We start from the raw sequence: 19,334 nt of genomic DNA on the forward strand, positions 1-19,334 counted from the left end.
ATATCCACCAGTGGTTCTATGCAAGGAACATGACCATCTCAGAATGATCTTTGATTCCTTCATTGGTTGCCTGGACTATAAGCCAACTGGGATCTTGGGGGCCTACTTTTCTCCAGTGGGAAAAGCTATACTCAAGCTCAGCTTCCTAAGGCACCAGGAGTTTCTTCTCCCCAGCACACAGGACTGTAACTCCCACAGGCCCCAAAGGTCCCTAGCTGCCCCAAATGCAAACTACCCAGAACCAAGTGTACTGTTTCACCCCCCCACCCCAACAAGGCCATTTTCTTAACCTTGTTCTGTAAGAAGATGTACCCCTGGAACAAGGAAAGTGTCTGCTCTAGAACAGAACCCACACATGTCTAGCAGACACCCTGGTCTGGCGTACCCCTCCACAAGTGGAGACAGACTTTGTCCTGTGGACCCTGGCCGTCTGAGCTTTTACCAATAAAGCCAACTCCTTAATTCATGCCATATGACACTCTAGAACCTTCCCCAACCTCTTGTACATGACAGCGGCTAAAACCAACAAGTATGTTAGCTAAGCAGTACAAGAAATGGAGACTAAAAAAAAAAAAAAGAAGAAAGAAATGAAGACTAATGAGACTACAGTGGGATTCAATCACACAGAATCTGATGAAGAAAAAAAAAAAAGGAACATTAATAAGACTACATCTATGAATAGCGAGCTTTAAAAAGACCCATTTCTTTCCCTCTAGTTTTAAAAAATAATATGATTATATGTCAGTGAGGGAAAATGTAAGTTACAAGATGTATTGTAATAGCTATAGATATACACAGATGTAGTAACATCATAAAAACATGTAGGGGAATTATAAATTTTGAACTGTGGTTACTTCATGGAGCTAAAGAAGGAAACAAAACTGGGAAGAGGTACACTGGGGATTTCAACTGTATCTTTAAAGTTCAAATTTTTTTTAAGTATGACAAGATATTAACATTTGAAACATTTGAGTAGTAGATACATGGTTGTTTATTTTCTTCAGGTCGGAAATATTTCACACACAAAAAAAAATCAGAAGGGATAGCTACAACTTCAAAGATTTCAATAAACCTACACACTGGTGACTCACAAATATTTATTTCCAGAAATCTCTCCATTTCTATATCCAAATGCCTACTACATGTCCATCAGGCACAAATGCCGAAACAATTCAGTAGACTCAAAACTGAAATCAGTACCTCCATTCCACCAAATAAACCAAAAATCTCTTTTCTACTTATAGTATTCTAAAAATTGGTGACTACTACTATGCACCACATTACACAAATTTCTAACATGACTCCTTTCTTCTTCTCACCTCACAAATGCAACCGTGATGAAGTATGCCACATCTCTTTAACATCTTTTCCCTTTTCCCTCTGTCACTATTATTACTGCCCCTGCATTAACTCAGACACTTGTCATCTCCTCTCATCTACGCTACTTAGTAAAAGAATCTCTGATCTGATCTTTGTTTCCTCCATCATAGTTTTCCTCACAGAAATCTCTCCCCACCCTGGTTCCAGTGATCTTTTTAAAATGCATATTTAATGTTACTTTGTCCTTATGTCCATGTATAACTGTAACAAGAAAAGTACTAAATTAATCTTCAATGTGATTTCCATTTAAAAATGGCAAAAAATCACAGCAAACTAAAAAAGTTTTGGGTGTAGATTATATAGACATGGAGACAGAAAGCAGATTGTGGTGAGCTGGGGGTAGAGATGGAAATAAGGAGTGATTAATAGGTACAACAGTTTCTGGGGGAGTGATGAAATGTGAAACTGATTGTGGTGACAGCTGCAGAACTCTATGAACATAATAAAAACCATTGAACTGTACACTTTAAATTGGAAATTAGACGGTGTATGATTAAATCTCAATACAGCTGTTAAAAAACAGTACAGGAATAAAAAAATGCAATTACAGAAATATATTTGTCCATTTATTTTTCAGTAAACAAAAAAAATAAGGTGGGATAGTCATTGCATTAAAGTCAATGAATCTGTTAAAATTAAAACAACACATAAGCATTGAGAGAAAAATGTTGAGTATTTTTCTGGAGACTTATGTTAATTTTCATAATTATAATCCCACAGTCCTACTAAGAGGAAAAATAATTGTCTGGGTGACTTCTCAAGGTCCTTTCAATACCCAGTATCCAGATTTTACATAAACAATATTCATTTTTAAATTATCTTAATTTTTCTATGATTAATATGAAAAATACTTTTGTAATTGTCTTACAAAAGTATCCACACCAAGACGGAACCTCCTTGACCCTGAAGCAAACGAATACTGGGGACTCCTAAACCTAGAAGTAAACCATGCCAATTCAAGTTTTAAGAAAACTAGATGGCACAAGATGAACTTCCTCAGATTTTGTTTGTTATTACCACTTGTCTTTTAATACTTATTTTACACACACACACACACACACACACACACACACACACTTTAAAGTTTGTTTACCTGAAAGAATGGGGTATTCCAGATCTGGATGCTTTCAGTCACATTTAAATGATAAAGATAGTAGTTACTAATGATATTCATCAATACAGGTAAAGAATAAACCATAGTACTGTTGAAAACAGCTGTAAAAACATACTCCTACAATTTCAAAAAGAGAGACTCATTACATACCATATATAAACATAAATGGATATATTGTTGCTACGTACCAAGCTTTTCTCACCAACTAAGCTAATTCTCACTAACTGTACTGAAAGCTGGTCAACAAATCAGAGAAATAATAACTTAATGATAGATAAAAACAACCTGGTTTGGAATCTACAGATATTTTGATATTTTAAACAAAAATATAACAAAATAAAATTAAATTCCTTGTAGCTTTATTTATTGGTTATCCACCACAGCATAAAATATATCATAAATAAACTCTGCTCCTATTTCCAAAAGTAAATTTTAGTTTACAACTAATGAGGCCAAGTCAGCAAATAATTAATTTCAGAGGAAAAATCTTGGTATTTTACAAATTCCAAATGGGTATTTGCTTGTATACATTACTCACCTTCTCTGACTGCATCACATTTAAAGCTGCGCTGTGGGGAGCAGCAGATACATAGTCACTGTCATTAAACATCGTCACCATTATGCTCTGTTTTGTGAAAAAGCGAAGAAGATCACTGATATCTGAGTCTGGTATTAGAAAATAAGCAAATAATAAAGAAGCAGTTTAAGTGAGAAACAGGCACAGGCTTTTAATAACATTAGAAAGAGCTCTCCTTTAAAAAGTACTTTATCTTCATCAGCTAACACATGGCTGAGAACATTGGCTCTGGAGCCAGTCAGCCTGGATTCCAATCCAAGCCACTACATACACAGGCCTCAGAACAGAACCTGTTGTTTTTTTTTGTAATTGAACAAATTTTAGCTGCCGCTGCTGCTACTACTGAAATTTTATTCATAATATTTGGTGAAATAGTGAGAATAAAAATTTATCTAGCAATTTTATATAACAAGATAACCAGCAGGCTCAGAAAGGTAGAAGCCAGGGTACGAAGTTAGGTAGCATCACTCCTTAGAGGATTTCTGCATGCTTTGAAATAAATATCGCAAGTTTTATAAATATCCATTGCCTTAACTACCTTAATACATAAGAACACACAATCAGGCCTTCATCTACATTTTTTAAATTGCCTGGAGCCAAGGGAAAAACTCTGAAGCCTGTCTAAGGTTTAAATTCACACCAACATGCCTGATGAATGAAAACATTCCATTGTCACAAAAGCCAGGACATCAAATGTGACATTGAGAAAAATCTAAACCAACCAAAGACGTTATCAGTAACTAAGTAGTATGGCAGGTGGGTCAGATTCAGCACCAAACCTGAGTGTCAGACAGAATAGTGCTTTTACTGATACTACATGTATGCCTAATCCTGTCCCCAGCTTGCTAGAGTGGCTCTGTACTCTTGAGAAGAGAGCTGTAACTGAAGGAACTGTATCACCTGTGATACAAATGCTTTGCAAGGAGGGTAAGATACCATCCTATATATACACACAGAAGCCAGTGATTCCTAAAGGAAACATGGTTTTATTTAGGACCAACAATGAGGCCTAGGAAAATATGGAATACATTATTTTCTAGAAGTACTAAAAAATAACAGAAGGGACAAAACTTAGAAAAGACTAGAATTTCTGCAGATCAGTTGAGATTGAATTCAAAGCAGAAAAATTTGAGACAGACGTACAATTCCCCAAATAGATAGAAAAAGAAAAGTCACAATGTCAGAGTAGAAGGCTCCATCTAGTACTATATTTTAGCAACATGAAATGTATATTAAAACCCAAGGGACGGCCAGTTAGCTCAGTTGGTTAGAGCGGGGTGCTAAGAACACCAAGATTGCTGGTTAGATCCCCACATGGACCAGGGCCACTGAGCTGCACCCTCCTTAAAAAAACAAAAACAAAAACAAAACCCACCAAAACAAGAATTCTAATGAAAGAAAATGCAAAATTGCAAAACGTAACATTTTCTATTCAAAAGTACTTTTCTATCATTCTTCCTCCAAAAGAATAAGTTATATAATAAACTGAAAGCCAGATTTTAACAGTGATGATTTGAAGAGTAATTTATAATCATCCCTAATTATGATTATTCTTTTAACACTTAATGGTGGGCAAAGCTCTTAATGGTGAATCAAAAGGAAAGATACTAGAATATAGATAAAGTGCTGGGAGATGTTAAACCCCAAAGAGTTTGAGGATAGAAAGGGTTGTAGGAAATGCAACTCTCTAACATATTTCAGTAAGATAAGCAAATGATGCAGCTTTTGTTTTGCTGTATATTTGCCAGAGTTTGCTAACCCTGATTTTCAATTCAAGAACCTTGGGAACTACAAACTATCTTTGCAGATGGGAGATGGATGTATTGGGAACAACCGCTCATGTAGGAATAACATTTTGTATTAGGTTTTATTATTTTGAAAAGCAGAATCCTATGTCAGTTCCTTTCATTTGTTCTGACCCTTGCTCATGGTCATGTGTTTTTAATTTTTTTTCATATTTCACAATTATGTAATAAGAATAATCAATAGCAAATCCAAAAACATCCATTACAAGTGTAATGTATTTCATTGTAAATATTTACATCTAAGGTGATGTTTCTTAATTCTAAGTTTTCAGATAGTCTTTGAAGCCTGAACATTTCTACTTAAATATATAACTGCATAAATATTACATGTTGTAACTTTTTTCAACTTCTGAAGTTTATTTTTCTCACAGTAAACTTTAAGATGAAACATGCTGCTTTGAGAATAATGTTACTACCAAAAAAGGAAATTTTATGATTATAAGAAGTATAAATTAGAATATTTTTTAAAACTGTCATCTACACTTAAACCAAAATATCATTTCTGTAATATATTATTCAGCATTAAGGAGTTTTACTTAATTTATATTTGTGCAGCCAGAACATGCCTTTACCTTACATACATATTTAAAATCCGTATTTTCTGACCTATATTTACCCGTCACTCCCACACACCAACCAACACACATTCACAGACCTTCACACACTCTCACCAGTAGAATTTTGAAGAAGCAGACTTGTTTTGTATTTATGAGGTTTATCTTCAGGTCTTAGGAAATATAAGTCTGGAACAAGTTTGATGGGAACCACAGCCTTCTTAAGGGAGTGATGTACCACAAACATAAAAATCTGAACTGCAAAAAAGATTAAAAGCAGAAGCAATCTGAAAGAAAAAAAATAATACAGCTCAAGGCACATTAATATGTAAATCTATTTTTTAAATCTTCCTTCACATGACAATTAAAAGGTACTCATTTTTTAAAAAAAGAAAAAAATTTGAAAATAATTCACACTTGGGAGTAGAATTTCTACTCTCTAAAATGATCTCATGACAATACTGAACAGAAAGCCAATAGTCAATGACAAAATTAAAAGTTATAAAAGTATATTTTAGATCTGAGTCACCCTGAAATTTTTATAGGGTAAACTTTCAAAGAACCAGAATTATGTCACATTTACATGTCTATTCTCCTGAAGAAACTTATTTCCTGCCTACCTCTATTCTAACTATTTACTCTCACATTTTAGAAAATGTATGATTCAAAAACATTTTAGATACAAGGAAGAAAATAAAAATACAGTGAAACTTTGAATTTTCATCCATACCACATTAATTTCCATTTCTCCTCTAGAGGCAAAGCAAGATTAATATTATAGTTACAAGGAACTTCACTTGCAACTGGCCCACTACATAATTCTATTACCCATTCAAAATGCTCTTCTATCTGGAAGGCAGATATCCTTCTATCTTATCCTGCAAAATATCTCTACATTATCTGTGATAGGTTGTCACAACAAGTGGGTAGAGTGAGGTTGGATTATCACACTTTAACATTTTATAATTTTTCAGAAACCCTATAATTTTTAAAAAAATCTTTCTTAAATTGCTGTAAATATACCTAAATCAACATTTCCAAAAACATACTGCATTGAACTCCAGTTCCATAATAAGTTAATAGGTGTTTTAGGTTAAAAAAAATTCATGATTAAAAAATATTTGGAAACTTCAGGTTAAACAAAGTTGAAGGAATTTCTTTACCATACAACCTCTAGCGTGTTTTTATATGCTAATGAGCAACTCTTTAAAAGAGGAAATACAAGATAGACATCTCCTAACTGTATAGATGGTCAAATGCATATTTGACCACAGAACACTTTTTGTTATGGACTGAATGTCACCCGTCTTCCAAATGCATAGCCCTAACCCCCAATGTGACAGTATTTGGAAATGAGGCCTTTGGGAGGTAATCAGGGTTACATGAGGTCATGAGGGAAGGGACCCCATGACTGGATTAGTGCCCTTATAAGAGACACCAGAGAGCTTGCTGTCTCTCCCTCTTTTCCTGTGTATGCACAAAGAGATCATATGAGGTACACAGCAAGATAGTGGCCCATCTGCAAGCCAGGAAGAGAATCCAAAACCCAACCATGTTGGTACCCTAATCTGATTTTCCAACACTAGAGCGGTGAGAAAATAAATTTCTATTGTTGAAGCCACCCAGTCTATGTTATTTTGTAATGGCAGCCCAAGCTAATTAAGAAACTTATATTGTTTTTCAGGGAATATTTTATGAGAGTAGTGTTCAATTAAATAAGCTGAAACATGCTAATTTAAATAAACATTTTTCTTTTAGTAATGCTGACCTAGAAATGTATTAGATACTTGACATTTCTTTGATACTGAATAAATTTGGACAAAAAAGTAAATGAATTCAGCATAGTTCAAACATATAACAAATCTCTTATTTTTGATTATTAATTTTTAGTTCTCTCACCGTTTTGGATCTTACAAGACAGGTATATGGTATATGAAAGTATTTAATATTAATTCCAAATAATTCAACGTCTAGCACCCCATGCAACCCTGAGAGGCAAAGCTAAGAGGAAAAGATGTCATTTAGATCCCAGTTCTACCAGCTATAAAGATTCCTTTACATTTCAGTTTATTCATGTATTACATAGGGATAAAATTTATTCTTCCTGCTATTTACCTATTCATATTAGTAATAGATGCAAAATAATTGTGAAATACATGAATGCAAAATAAAATTTAAATACAATGACAGTAATTGAAACATTACACAATTAGAGAACATCTGTCACGCCTTCATTTTATAAATGAGATTTTAAAAATGCTAGTTTAAAAAAAGGGTAAAGCTCTAATGGTATTCAATGAATATACCATTAGCATAATCTTTTTTCTCTGACATGTGAAATTATAGTTTTAATCAAAATTACAAAGATTATTTACATGGTTACATTTTAAAAATTAAGATAGTAAATCTAATTTGTGTCCTTAAAAAAACATTTCATCAGGCAGAAGAGTGACTATACTTACACTGATCTCACTGATTTACTTTCACGTTTCAAGGTAAGGAAATGAAACTTGGCTATTGTATACACCTGCTGTTTCCAAAGGCTCATGGTGCTCAGTCGAGAAGTCTTGGTTTCAGAAAGAATGAGTAAGCTCCGCTCCATTTCATCAAAAGATTTTGAATCCATTTCTTCCTCTTGCTGCTGCTGAGTAAATACACTATAATCTACTTGCCAAAACAAAATAAAAAGAAAATTATGGTATAGTATATTCCTTAAAAAGATGAAAACCTTTTGGAAGCAGGTAAATTTTAAAGAAGCACACATCTGGCAATGATATAGGAGTAGTGGAACTCTTGTATACTTTGGCAATATTATTAAAACTGAACAGATGCATAGCTTACAATCCAGGGAATTCTCTATTAGGTATAAACCCAACAGAGATACGTACGTAAGTTCACCAAAACACATGTACAAGAATATTCTTAGCCACTACCCTATACAGAAAGCCATAAAATGGAAAGAACCCAAGTATGTATCAATAGGTGATAAGTTGTGAAATAGTCCTGTAATAAAATACTAATATAAAACAATGAAAGTAAACTACTATACAAATACAATGTATGAATCTTACAAACATAGTATTAAGTAAAAGAAGTCAAATGCAAGAGGCATGCTATGAGTGATTAGACCAAAAATAGACACAACTCATCAATGAGGACAGAAATCAAGATGTTATTTTTATAACAGTAATTTAATTCAAAACAGATGAAAAATAATAAACAGAGGTGAAAACTGGCTTTATTGTATGATGAGAGCCATAAAAAGGACTTCTTAGACTTATGGTAAATTTAAAAAATGAGTAAACATTAAATTAAAATGTTAAGAGTGGAATGCAATGATGTATAAAATAGTGTTTACGTAAAATGTGATTGTCCTGGCATCTTACCAATTCTACAGTTTAGATGAATGACTTAGTAAAATGAGTTAAGTCCAATCTCTCCCTTCCCATGATACAGTGGACTGATCAACTAGAAATGGGTGCTCAAATATTGTATATCACAATCTTGGTATTCAGTGAGCACCAATTTACCTTCACAGAATTTGATATACACTAACTTTTAAAAAATAAAACAATTACAATTGGCCAAACTAAAAGAAAAACTGATGTTACAAGTAAATTTATTTTTTATGGTGGACTCAAAGGTACTATAGAAATATCTAAATTTATTTTTTATGGTGGTCTTAAAGATACTATAGAAATATCTAAATAGAGTACACCAGTAATATCTAAATAGAGCACACCCTTCTCAGCTTTATTCCCACTGCCCAAACATTTCTAGAAACTATTTCATTACCCAAAATATTTAGCATCACACATACAAGCACCTTTTCCATCTAATTCTCTTCCATTATCCTAATTATTATAAACATATTCACTGGTAATGAATTCTACATCCTGACATCTAACTTCCTGTATTTCCTCTATTCCCACATCTTTATCTCTATGCAATTTTACCAAACTGGATGTATGACCAAATTTAAGAACTGGTTCTCTCTCCAACTGCATAAGATCGAAAAGTTTTATGTGAATTTTCTTCTCTGACTATAGTCTGATATCATGTCCTCAAGATAAACTTGACTTTTCTATTTTCTCCATGTTTGAGAGAAACATCCCTGTTGCCTTCACTCTCCTGACCTATCACGACCACCTATCACTTTCATAAGAAGTTTCTCAACTCACATTCTCACCTTAAACTACACACATCCAGCTTTGACCTTTACCACACCACTGAAATCGCTCCTTCAAGGTCACTACTGGCTTCCACACTACCAAGTCCCTCACTGTCTTCCATGTTACCAAAAATATCTCTTCTGTTCTCATCTTATTCTTCATAACAATCAGCAAATAATCGATAACTTCCTCTTTCCAAACACACCATTTTTCTTGGCTTTTATATCTCCTTTCTGGCTCCTTCTCAGTCAGCCCTTTTTGGCCCATCATTGCTTAGTCTCAGAGCTTGCCCCTCTACTCTTGTCTATACTTGCTACCTAAGTGATTTCATCCAATCCCATGGCACCATTTATATATAAGTAACTCCAGAATTTATATCTTCAGACCTAACATCATTACTTAGCTCCAACTGTGTTAATCCAACTGCCCACTGTACATCACCACTTGGATGTCTAGTAAGCCCCTCAAACAACACAGCCAAAAATCACGCCTGGATTCCCTCTTTCCATAAACCTGCTCCTCACCCCTTCTCATGAAATGGCAATTCCATTCCCAGTTCTCAAGCCAAAAGCTAGGAATTATTCTTGATTCTTCCTTTTCCATAACCCCTAACAATCCATTAACAAACCAGTACCACTAATATAACCCAAGTCTGTTCATGTTTCCCCCTTTTCACTACCATTCTAGTTCAAGCTAAGATTAAACGTAAGTTTCCTAACTGTTCTTCTAGCTTCCACACTTCCTTCAACAACCAGAATGCATATTTTAAAAATGCAAATCAGATCATGTTACTCCTTTGCTTTAAAACTCCTGATAGCGTCACACTGCACTAAGAAAACAAACCAAATTCTTTTCCAAATGTTCAAAGACTAAACATGATCTGGTCCCTACCTAACCCTCTGACCTCACTACATATTACTCTCTCCTTGGCTAACTAAGCTCCATCCTTGGTGGCCTTTTTTCTGTCATCAAAGACATTCAACTCATTCCTCACTTAACAACTTTGCTAGCAGTTTCCTTTATTTGGAAAGCTCTGCAATAAAACCTTCACTTACTTAAGATTTTCTTCCCAGCTAGATCTCAGTTTAAATATCAACAGAGTCCTCCTTAAAGATATAACCTAAGTTATTTGCCTCCCAAGACCACCTCGTTTTTTCCTTCATAACTCCTATCAGTAAATATTTCAGTTACTTATTTATTTACCTGTTCATTGCAGCCCTTTCTTCCCCCAAATATATATTTCACATTTATATAATTATTTGTCTTATTCACCATCTGTCTGGTTAATTACCTAAAATGTTTTGTTAGTTTTGTTTTTACCTGCTTGGTCAATTTCTGCTTCAACTTCTAGCTTTAAGAATACATCTTCCAAAGTTGTCATGGAAACACCATAAGAAATAACACCCAAACTTGAATGAGTGTCTAGAGCAGAAAATAAACCTGAAAGGAAAATACGAAAGAAAGTTGTGTATCACGAATTATTTTAAAATAGCCTTTAGAAATAGGATATGACTAAATTTACTCTGCTAGCACAGTGGTTCTCAAAATTTTTGGTCTCATGACCTTTTTAACATTCTTACAAATTGCTAAGGACCCCAAAAAATGTTTGCTTATGGAAAAAATATCTACTAGATATTTATTATACTATAAATTAAAACTAAGAAGTAATTTAGACAGAATGAAAAACGGGAACATTAAGTTGGCATATGTACTTCAAGCCAGTCAATGATTCCTTTTCATTTCTCAAAAGAAACCAATTGAACTAACATGAAATTTTTATGCCTAATTATGAGATAAATGCTATGGGAATTCTGCGCAACATATGTATATCAGTAAAATCCTTTTGGTTATTAAGAGATCCCTAAACAGATAAAGGAGACTGAGTTTGAGTTCCTCATTATAAAGCAGAAAACTAATACCGTAATTAAAATAATTCAAGGGTTTACCATATAACCATATATTTCACTATGGTATCATGAAACTAAAAAAGAACTTGGGGATGTATAAAAGCAATTATATGTGTGTATGTACATGTTTGTGTATATACACAAATACGTGTGTGTATGTATATGTGTGTGTGTATACAATATGTATATGTGTATATACATGCATGCCCACACACATATACATAAATCTTATTCCCAAGAGGCCTACAAGCAAATGGAATATTTTCTTTCTTAGACAACAAAACAAACACAATTATTTATTCAAGTTAACATATTAGTTACAGTTTCTTGAGTGCTGTCTGTAAAAAAAGAAACATGTTGGCTTATAGTATTTCTGATTTTCTAAAGCAAAATAAAGCAGAAATGGAACATTAACTTTGGCCACCTGAGAGCATTTAAATAATACACAGAAAAGTAAACAAAGTTAAGAAAACCTACTCCCATTGCAAGATCCTGGTTCAACAACCAAGAAACTGAAAGTTGGTAATACCTGAAAATTTGTCCATGTCCTTGAAAGGCAAGCTATACACAAGTTGTTGGTCATTCTGTTGTAATAAAGTAGCTCCAGGTATATGTTGTTTAACCAGAGAAGAAAGACAATCTGTGGCACAATATCTGTCTATGTACATGCTAGAGAAAACCAAAAATTATTTTTTATGATTACTCAGTAAACAACCAAAAGTAAATTCTAAATACATTAAGTTACAGTGAGTGCCATAAAAAATGACCAAAGCACATTATGAGAAGCCCTAAATTTAATAACAGTAGGTCAAGAATATAATATAGAACCAATAAAGAATAGATACCTCAGACGGTAGCCAATCCCCCATTTACTTTTGAGAAACAAGGAAGAACCAACACATTTCAACATTCCTTGTGATATGACGGCTTTTCTATCTGCAAACAAAGATTTGCATTTCAATTTTTAAGTTAGTAATAGCATTAATAACTGGCATTTATATTTTATGAATTACCATAGGAGACATCAATGTATTACCTCATTGAATTATCATAACAAACTTATGAGGAAGGTAGTAGATTATCATCACCTGTTTTTTTAGATGAGCACACTGAAGCTATGAAAAAATATATAGTTTGCCCACGTTTCACACAACTATTAAATGACAGACAGGAATTGTATCCAGGCAGAATAACTCTCAAGTCTACTTTTCCAAATACTGCTCCAAATATCTGACTCTTCCTAAAAGACTTACTAATGCGAGCACTTTCATTATTTCCCTTATAACCAAAGGTAAAAACAATGACAAAAAAGCAACAAAAACAAAATGTTAGTTGTTTTTTTTAAACAAAGATACTGTTAACCATATGAATGACATGCCCAATTTATTAGATTATAAACAGAAAGGTGCTCTAGAATTTCAAACTCTTGGATCTTGTCACAGTTATTAAAAATAATGTGTTGGCTTAAAGTTGAATTTTTCATACATGCGTGTTTTGATTTGTGTAGAAAACAGTTAACGTAGCAGGCCTGAGACTGTTATTCTTAGAAAGGCCTGCTTACAAGGTTGGCCCTTGACTGGTACCTGGAAACCTAGATTTTAGGAGTGTTCTAGAACAGATAAGGATGGCTCACTGTACCTAAATTGTACAATGTAAATTATACTTCACATCTGCTTTCCTTCTGGGGGTTGGGAGTTTGGTATACGCTAGGCAGAGGGTGCCTACAAGACCAGCACCCAGTGAAAACCGTGGGCACTGAGTCTCTAATGAGCTCCCATAGTATGCAACACTTCATAAGTATTGTTAACAAGTCATTGCTGGAGAAAAGCAGCACGTCTCCATTGGGAGAGGATTCTTGGAAGTGTGTGTCTGGCTTCCTCCAGACTTCATCCTGTGTGCCTTTTCCCTTTGCTGACTTTGCTTTATACATTTTGGTGTCACTGTAGTAACTCATACCCATGAGTGTGACTATGCTGAGTCCTAAGATTTCTGCTAGTAAATGATTGAACCTTGACTAGTCTGAGGGCCTCCCCGACACAAAAATAAGTGGTTTTTTAAAAAAAATTTAATAACTTTTTTGTTAAGAGTACCACGCTTCTTTGTTCCTCAGGATTTAGCATCTCTATGTCCAATCTCCCATTTGGCCCCAAAACCTTATCTTTCAAAACTAAAGTAAAAATCTCACCAGCAAGAATGTCAGCCTCATCCATGAAATGAGTACTAAACACTGTCACCCGATTAGATTTTCTGTATTTTAGAAGATTCCAAACAATATGACGAGAACAGGGATCCATTCCAGCTGTTGGTTCATCTAGCAATAGTATCTGTGTGAAAACAGGTGGGGAAGGGCAGGGAATCCTCAGGAAAACCAAAGTATATAAAATTTATGTGGACTGAAAAGCTTCTCCATTTCAAGTTATTATTTCCACTCAGAAATCTATTAGATGTGAGTTTTTCACTCATGCCACCAGCATAGATTTTAGAAATTATCATTTTGGCATGTACATTTTCTTGGTTTAAAAGACTAATGTCTGTAATATATAAGACATAACTGTAATAACAATCAGATAAATAAAAAACATTAAGTATATTGCTTTATCTGAACAATTAAATTTTCTAAATATAACAACTGCTTGTTAGAAAAGTATATCCTATCTTAGTTCAAGGAAAGCAATTTAAGACTATTTTTAATTTCGAAAACATGGTGATGGGGGTTTGGAGGAAGATAAATTAAGATAAAGCCAGAACACAGAATCATCCCCAAGCTGCAGTAGCAAGGGGAAAAGTAACAGGATGGTGGGGACCAATGGGGATCCTAGCTACAAGCACATCTAGGAGCTTCCTAGCACTTTGCAAAGCATTTTATCAGGTGGTTCTGTTTCTACAAGACAAAGACCAGCACAAGAAGAGGTACATACAAAAATTAAATCAGGAGGACAAATGCTGAACTATTCCTTTGATTTTGTTCTATTTTTAAAAGTTTATTATGAACTATTACAAATATATAGAAAACTATAGAGAATAATAAAATACTGTTAAAGCCACCACTGAAATTTAATAAATTATATTTTTGGCCATATTTTCTTCAGATCTTTTTTTAAAGAAATAAAACACTGCACATGTAACTAAAGGCCATCCTTTCTATTCCCCTTCCTAAAGGGGACCACTACCATAAAGATATTATATCGCTTTAAATATCGCTATAAAGTGAAGATATTGTATCACTTTCTGACTTCAGTTTTAAGACCTTATTACTATAATTACATAAATACCATATAGTGTTTTAAGTATGTTTAAACGTTACAATGTATTTCTACAACCAACTTTTTATTTAAAATAATTTAAAATTATCTCATCAGTGACACTAATATTTGTTTACCTTTGGATTTCCAAGAACAGCAATTCCTAAAGACAGTTTTCTTTTTTGACCACCACTTAACTTTTTAGCTTGATTATCTTTGATAGCCTGCATGTCCAAATCCAGTAAAACCTTCTGCACCTGTAAAAGTGTAAACAATGTCATTTTTTAAACTACATCATTTACATAATTCTCAGTATCAGTTTTTAAGCATTCCAGTATTAATATCAACTTTAAAAATGTTCTTTTAGTACAGAATTTAATTTTGACATATATTCATACATAATTTTGAAGTAACAGATAATAAGATTCCTGATGGAAAGGTATGTTTTACTTTTGTGTGACTTCCTGGGTAGTGGGAAAGGGATCAGTGCGAAGGCTCTGTGGTGGGAATAGGAGTATGTGAAAGGAAAGGAAGAAAAGAAACACCCATATTGAGACTAGTGCCCTCCAGATTAAACAAGGACAATTTAATATGTGCAAAAACTTTTACTCAAAATTCTATCTAATCCTTTTAATGATTTTCCATTTACTGACTCAGAACAGGTTTTGTGTTTATATTTTCAAGCATATTTTTATTATACAAACTATTACAAAAGGCTATTAATTTAGGGAGAATAAAAATAAAGATTTCAATATGAATAACATACTTCTTGTATTATATTATTAGCTGGTATTCCTTTGATTGAAGCCAAAATGGATAAGTTTTCTTCTACTGTCAGAACATCAAAGTGTATATCTAACTGTGGACAGATGCCAACCATTTTTCTTGCTTCAAACATTTCATCTATTTCTGAGACTCTGTGTCCATATATAGATGCAGACCCTAAAACCAAAATATATATTTAAATTTATATTAAATAAGTATTTAAAAGTATACATGCTTTACTATAGGTATACTAATAATTCAGTTAGTTGTATGTAATAGACATAAAGTAAGAATGTAAATTTGGAAGATACAACACACCCTCATTTCCATACTATTGGCTATCTGCTGCCAATCCAATTTCCCCCCTTTTCAGGACATATTACATAGTGGAAAGAGCAAGGAACCAGAAGCTCAATTGGTGCATTATTTACATTTATATTCCAATAACAATTTTCCTCATTTCCAGGCAAGAACAAAGGTAAAAATATTCCCCGAACTAGCAGTATAATCTTAAGAAAACAATCTGCATTCTAGCTTTTCTCTCATATAAACACTAGTACATCCCACTTAAGAATTGTTAAATCAATGTGATAATATATGGAGAATCATAACAAAACTTATGCAGTCTTATATAAATGTATGATATTAATACTACCACCAAAGAGTGACACAATTATGGATAAACAACAAAATAAAAATAATTTTAAAAGTTAAACTAATTTAAAAAGATGCACATTCAATACATGGAAATTTGGCCTTTTCTTAAAGAAAAATATACTGCTGCTCTGGTCCTTCTGAAAATACTGAACTGTCATACTGAATTCACACCTATAGGGAAACCATATGTAACAATTATGTTTCAGATATTGTTCTTAATACTTTATTTTAGGAGATAGTATTGACATTTATCATTCTATCATTTGAACTATTGTTGCATACTCAGAAATCTATTTTCTCAACCTGAAATGTCTACAGGTCTCATTTAATATCCAATTAATTACTTATTTATTCTTCCTTGAAAATGAAAAGTAAACACATGCACACAAAATACCTAATAGATACAAAATTAGAATCTTTTCACTTTATTAAACATGATTGAATCACTTTATTTTCTATTGAAAAACAAACGTGTGTAATCAAAAAAAAGAGAGAAAGAGAGAGAGAGAAAGAGAGAGAGAAAACACCTTTATAGACATAGAAATTGGTCCCAAATCACTGACAAAAATCAATCTGTATATATTTCAAGGTAATTATATTGTGATACCTTAGTTAATAACACTAATAAGAGATTTTTTAAGTCAGAAAACTCACCATCAGAAGGTGGGCATAGTCCACAAAGAATATTCATCAATGTACTCTTTCCTGTTCCACTGTGGCCAAGTAATGCCGTAATCTGACCCTCATATATGTCAAATGACAAATCTAGTTCAGGAAAGGAGAATTTTCAAATGTAACTTTTATTTCTGTTGGGCTATACAAGATAATTCATAATAATTGAGCAACCTTGAAATAAATCAATAAATTTAAAAGACAGATTTAAAGTTACCAGCATACTTAAGAGCATAATATTTAATATTATAGCGTAATAATTCTTTGCCATAGTCAATGGTATGAACAATAAGTAATAAACTTTTATTTTTTTTGTTACACTAACAGATTTAGAGGATGCACAAAATATTGGCGGAAGGGTTCTATATACCCACTTTTGGGAATTTCCAAGGGATTTAAAACAGAGAAACCAACAAAAGTTTGTTCCCAAGGGTATTTACAGGCATGTTAAATATGTTGGCAAAAACCTAGAAATTAACCAATAGCATGGTAATGGCTAAGCAAATGCTTGAAAGGTTCAATTTAAATTTAAAGAATGGAATAAAGAAATGTTACTGGATAGATGCATCAATGACTGAAGGAAGACGGGAGACAGAGATCTGAAAACCCAGCTTTATAACCCTTGATTTGATGAAGGTGATCTGGGATTTAGTATCCCTAGAGCTGTAGGCCAGAAGTAAAAATAAATCCTCTCAGGAAGATTACATTATCCAGAGCATCAAATAATATCTACGATGATTCATATACAATATGTAACACTCAGCCAAAAATAACCAGGCAGGAGAAAGCAAGTTCATCAAGCTGCACCTTAGGAATTTGTGTGTTTTATTAAATGTAAGTTATAATACAAGAAAATTAAAAAGTTAAAAATGTTCAACCAAATAGGCAAGAGAGGTAAAGAAAAAAAAACAGGACAGGTGAGACAAACAGTAACAATGTAATAAGATGGAGGATTAAAATTCAAGCATAGCAATAATCCCATTAAATAAAATGAACTAAACATTCCAATTAAAAGAAAAAGATCTTCAGATCAGATTTTGAAACTATAACAATTACACAGGTCTTAATACAGACAATTTCAAAAACAGACTGAAAGAAAAAGGGTGGGAAAACATATCCTATAATAACCTAAAGGAAGCTTTAACTCTAAATTTGTAGGTACCCAACTGCATGGTCTGAAAAATATGTAAAGGAAAACAGTGACAGAAGTACAAAGAAAATAGACAATTCACAATCACAGTTGAAGATTCTTACTTTTTATTTATCTCTCTCAATAAATAAAAGCACTTACACAAAAAATAGAGCAGCAAACATACAGAAGATTTCAAAAAACAATTAACCAGCTTGACCTGATATGGAACACAATAAACAACTGCAGTATATACATTTTGTACAAATGCACACAGAACATGTATAAAAACCGACCATATTCCAGGTCATCAAATCTCAGTAAGTTTCAAACGGCTAAAATGAAATCATAAGATTATGTTCTCTGATTATAGTGGAATTAAGTTCGAAATCTATAACAAAAAGATAAATCACCATATAGTTAAAAATCAAAACATAAATAACACAAAGAAAAAAATCATAATAAAACTTTAAAATATTTAAAACTAAATAATAATGAAAACAACCTGTCAAGATTCAAGCAATGCAGCTACAGCCATGCTTAGAGGAAAATGTATATATTTAAAATGCTTCATTATAAGATGATCTATGCATCTATGTCAAAAATGTAGGGGGAAAAACATTTAAATGTAGAAATAGAAACAAGAAAACAAGAGAAAAAATAAAAAACAAATACATAATAGAGAGGATCAAGAAAGCCAAAAGTTGGTTCTTTAAAAAGATTTTTTTTTAACCTAATAAACTGCTAAAAAAGAAAAAAAGTTCAAATAACAAACCTCAGGAATAAAAATGGGGAGATCACTATAGATCCTATAGACCTTAATATGAAAATACTTTGAACAAGTTTTTGGCAATAAATTTGAAAATAATAAAATGAAAGCTATCTAGAAAAGCCAATATGTTAGGCTAATGGTTCTGAAGCAGGGGTGGGGGGGGTTAATATACCCCCTCCACTACACATCCCACCCACGGGGACATTTGGCAAGGCCTGAAGACATTTTTGGTTGTCCCAACCAGGGAAGAAGGAGGCTGCTATGGATATACAGTAGGCAGAGACCAGGGATGCTGCTTATGATGTTAATTTCATGTGTCAATTTGGCTAGAGCTATGACATCCCTGGCAGACCAGGGATGTTGCTTATGATGTTAATTTCATGTGTCAATTTGGCTAGAGCTATGACACCCAGTTGTTTGGTCAAACACTAGAGAAAATGTTGCTGTGAAGGTGTTTTATAGATGTGATTAACATTTACAATCAGCTGATTTTAAGGAGATGACCCACAATAATACTAGTGAAACTCATCCAATCAATTGAAAGCCTGAAGAGCAAAAACTGAGATTTCTCCAAGGAGGAATTCTGCC

At 33.2% G+C, this 19,334-nt stretch overlaps 1 protein-coding gene across 3 annotated transcripts in view; it reads right to left on the minus strand.

Moving 5' to 3' along the window:
* Positions 1 to 19,334, minus strand: part of ABCA5 (ATP binding cassette subfamily A member 5) — a 56,817-nt gene that overhangs the window by 18,263 nt on the left and 19,220 nt on the right. For all 3 annotated transcript variants that reach the window (XM_019733015.3, XM_019733016.3, XM_088802343.1), the window contains 11 exons: positions 16,828 to 16,938; positions 15,518 to 15,693; positions 14,889 to 15,008; positions 13,695 to 13,833; positions 12,355 to 12,445; positions 12,039 to 12,178; positions 10,923 to 11,042; positions 7,893 to 8,094; positions 5,548 to 5,717; positions 3,033 to 3,160; positions 2,474 to 2,611 (listed from right to left, as the gene is read on the minus strand). In XM_019733015.3, the coding sequence (XP_019588574.1) occupies positions 2,474 to 2,611; positions 3,033 to 3,160; positions 5,548 to 5,717; positions 7,893 to 8,094; positions 10,923 to 11,042; positions 12,039 to 12,178; positions 12,355 to 12,445; positions 13,695 to 13,833; positions 14,889 to 15,008; positions 15,518 to 15,693; positions 16,828 to 16,938 (1,535 nt within the window). The remainder of the gene's footprint in view (positions 1 to 2,473; positions 2,612 to 3,032; positions 3,161 to 5,547; positions 5,718 to 7,892; positions 8,095 to 10,922; positions 11,043 to 12,038; positions 12,179 to 12,354; positions 12,446 to 13,694; positions 13,834 to 14,888; positions 15,009 to 15,517; positions 15,694 to 16,827; positions 16,939 to 19,334) is intronic.

The sequence above is a fragment of the Rhinolophus sinicus genome, chromosome 12 (genome assembly GCF_057876585.1).
Source record: "Rhinolophus sinicus isolate RSI-liver-muscle chromosome 12, RSI-T2T, whole genome shotgun sequence".
NCBI lineage: Eukaryota > Metazoa > Chordata > Mammalia > Chiroptera > Rhinolophidae > Rhinolophus > Rhinolophus sinicus.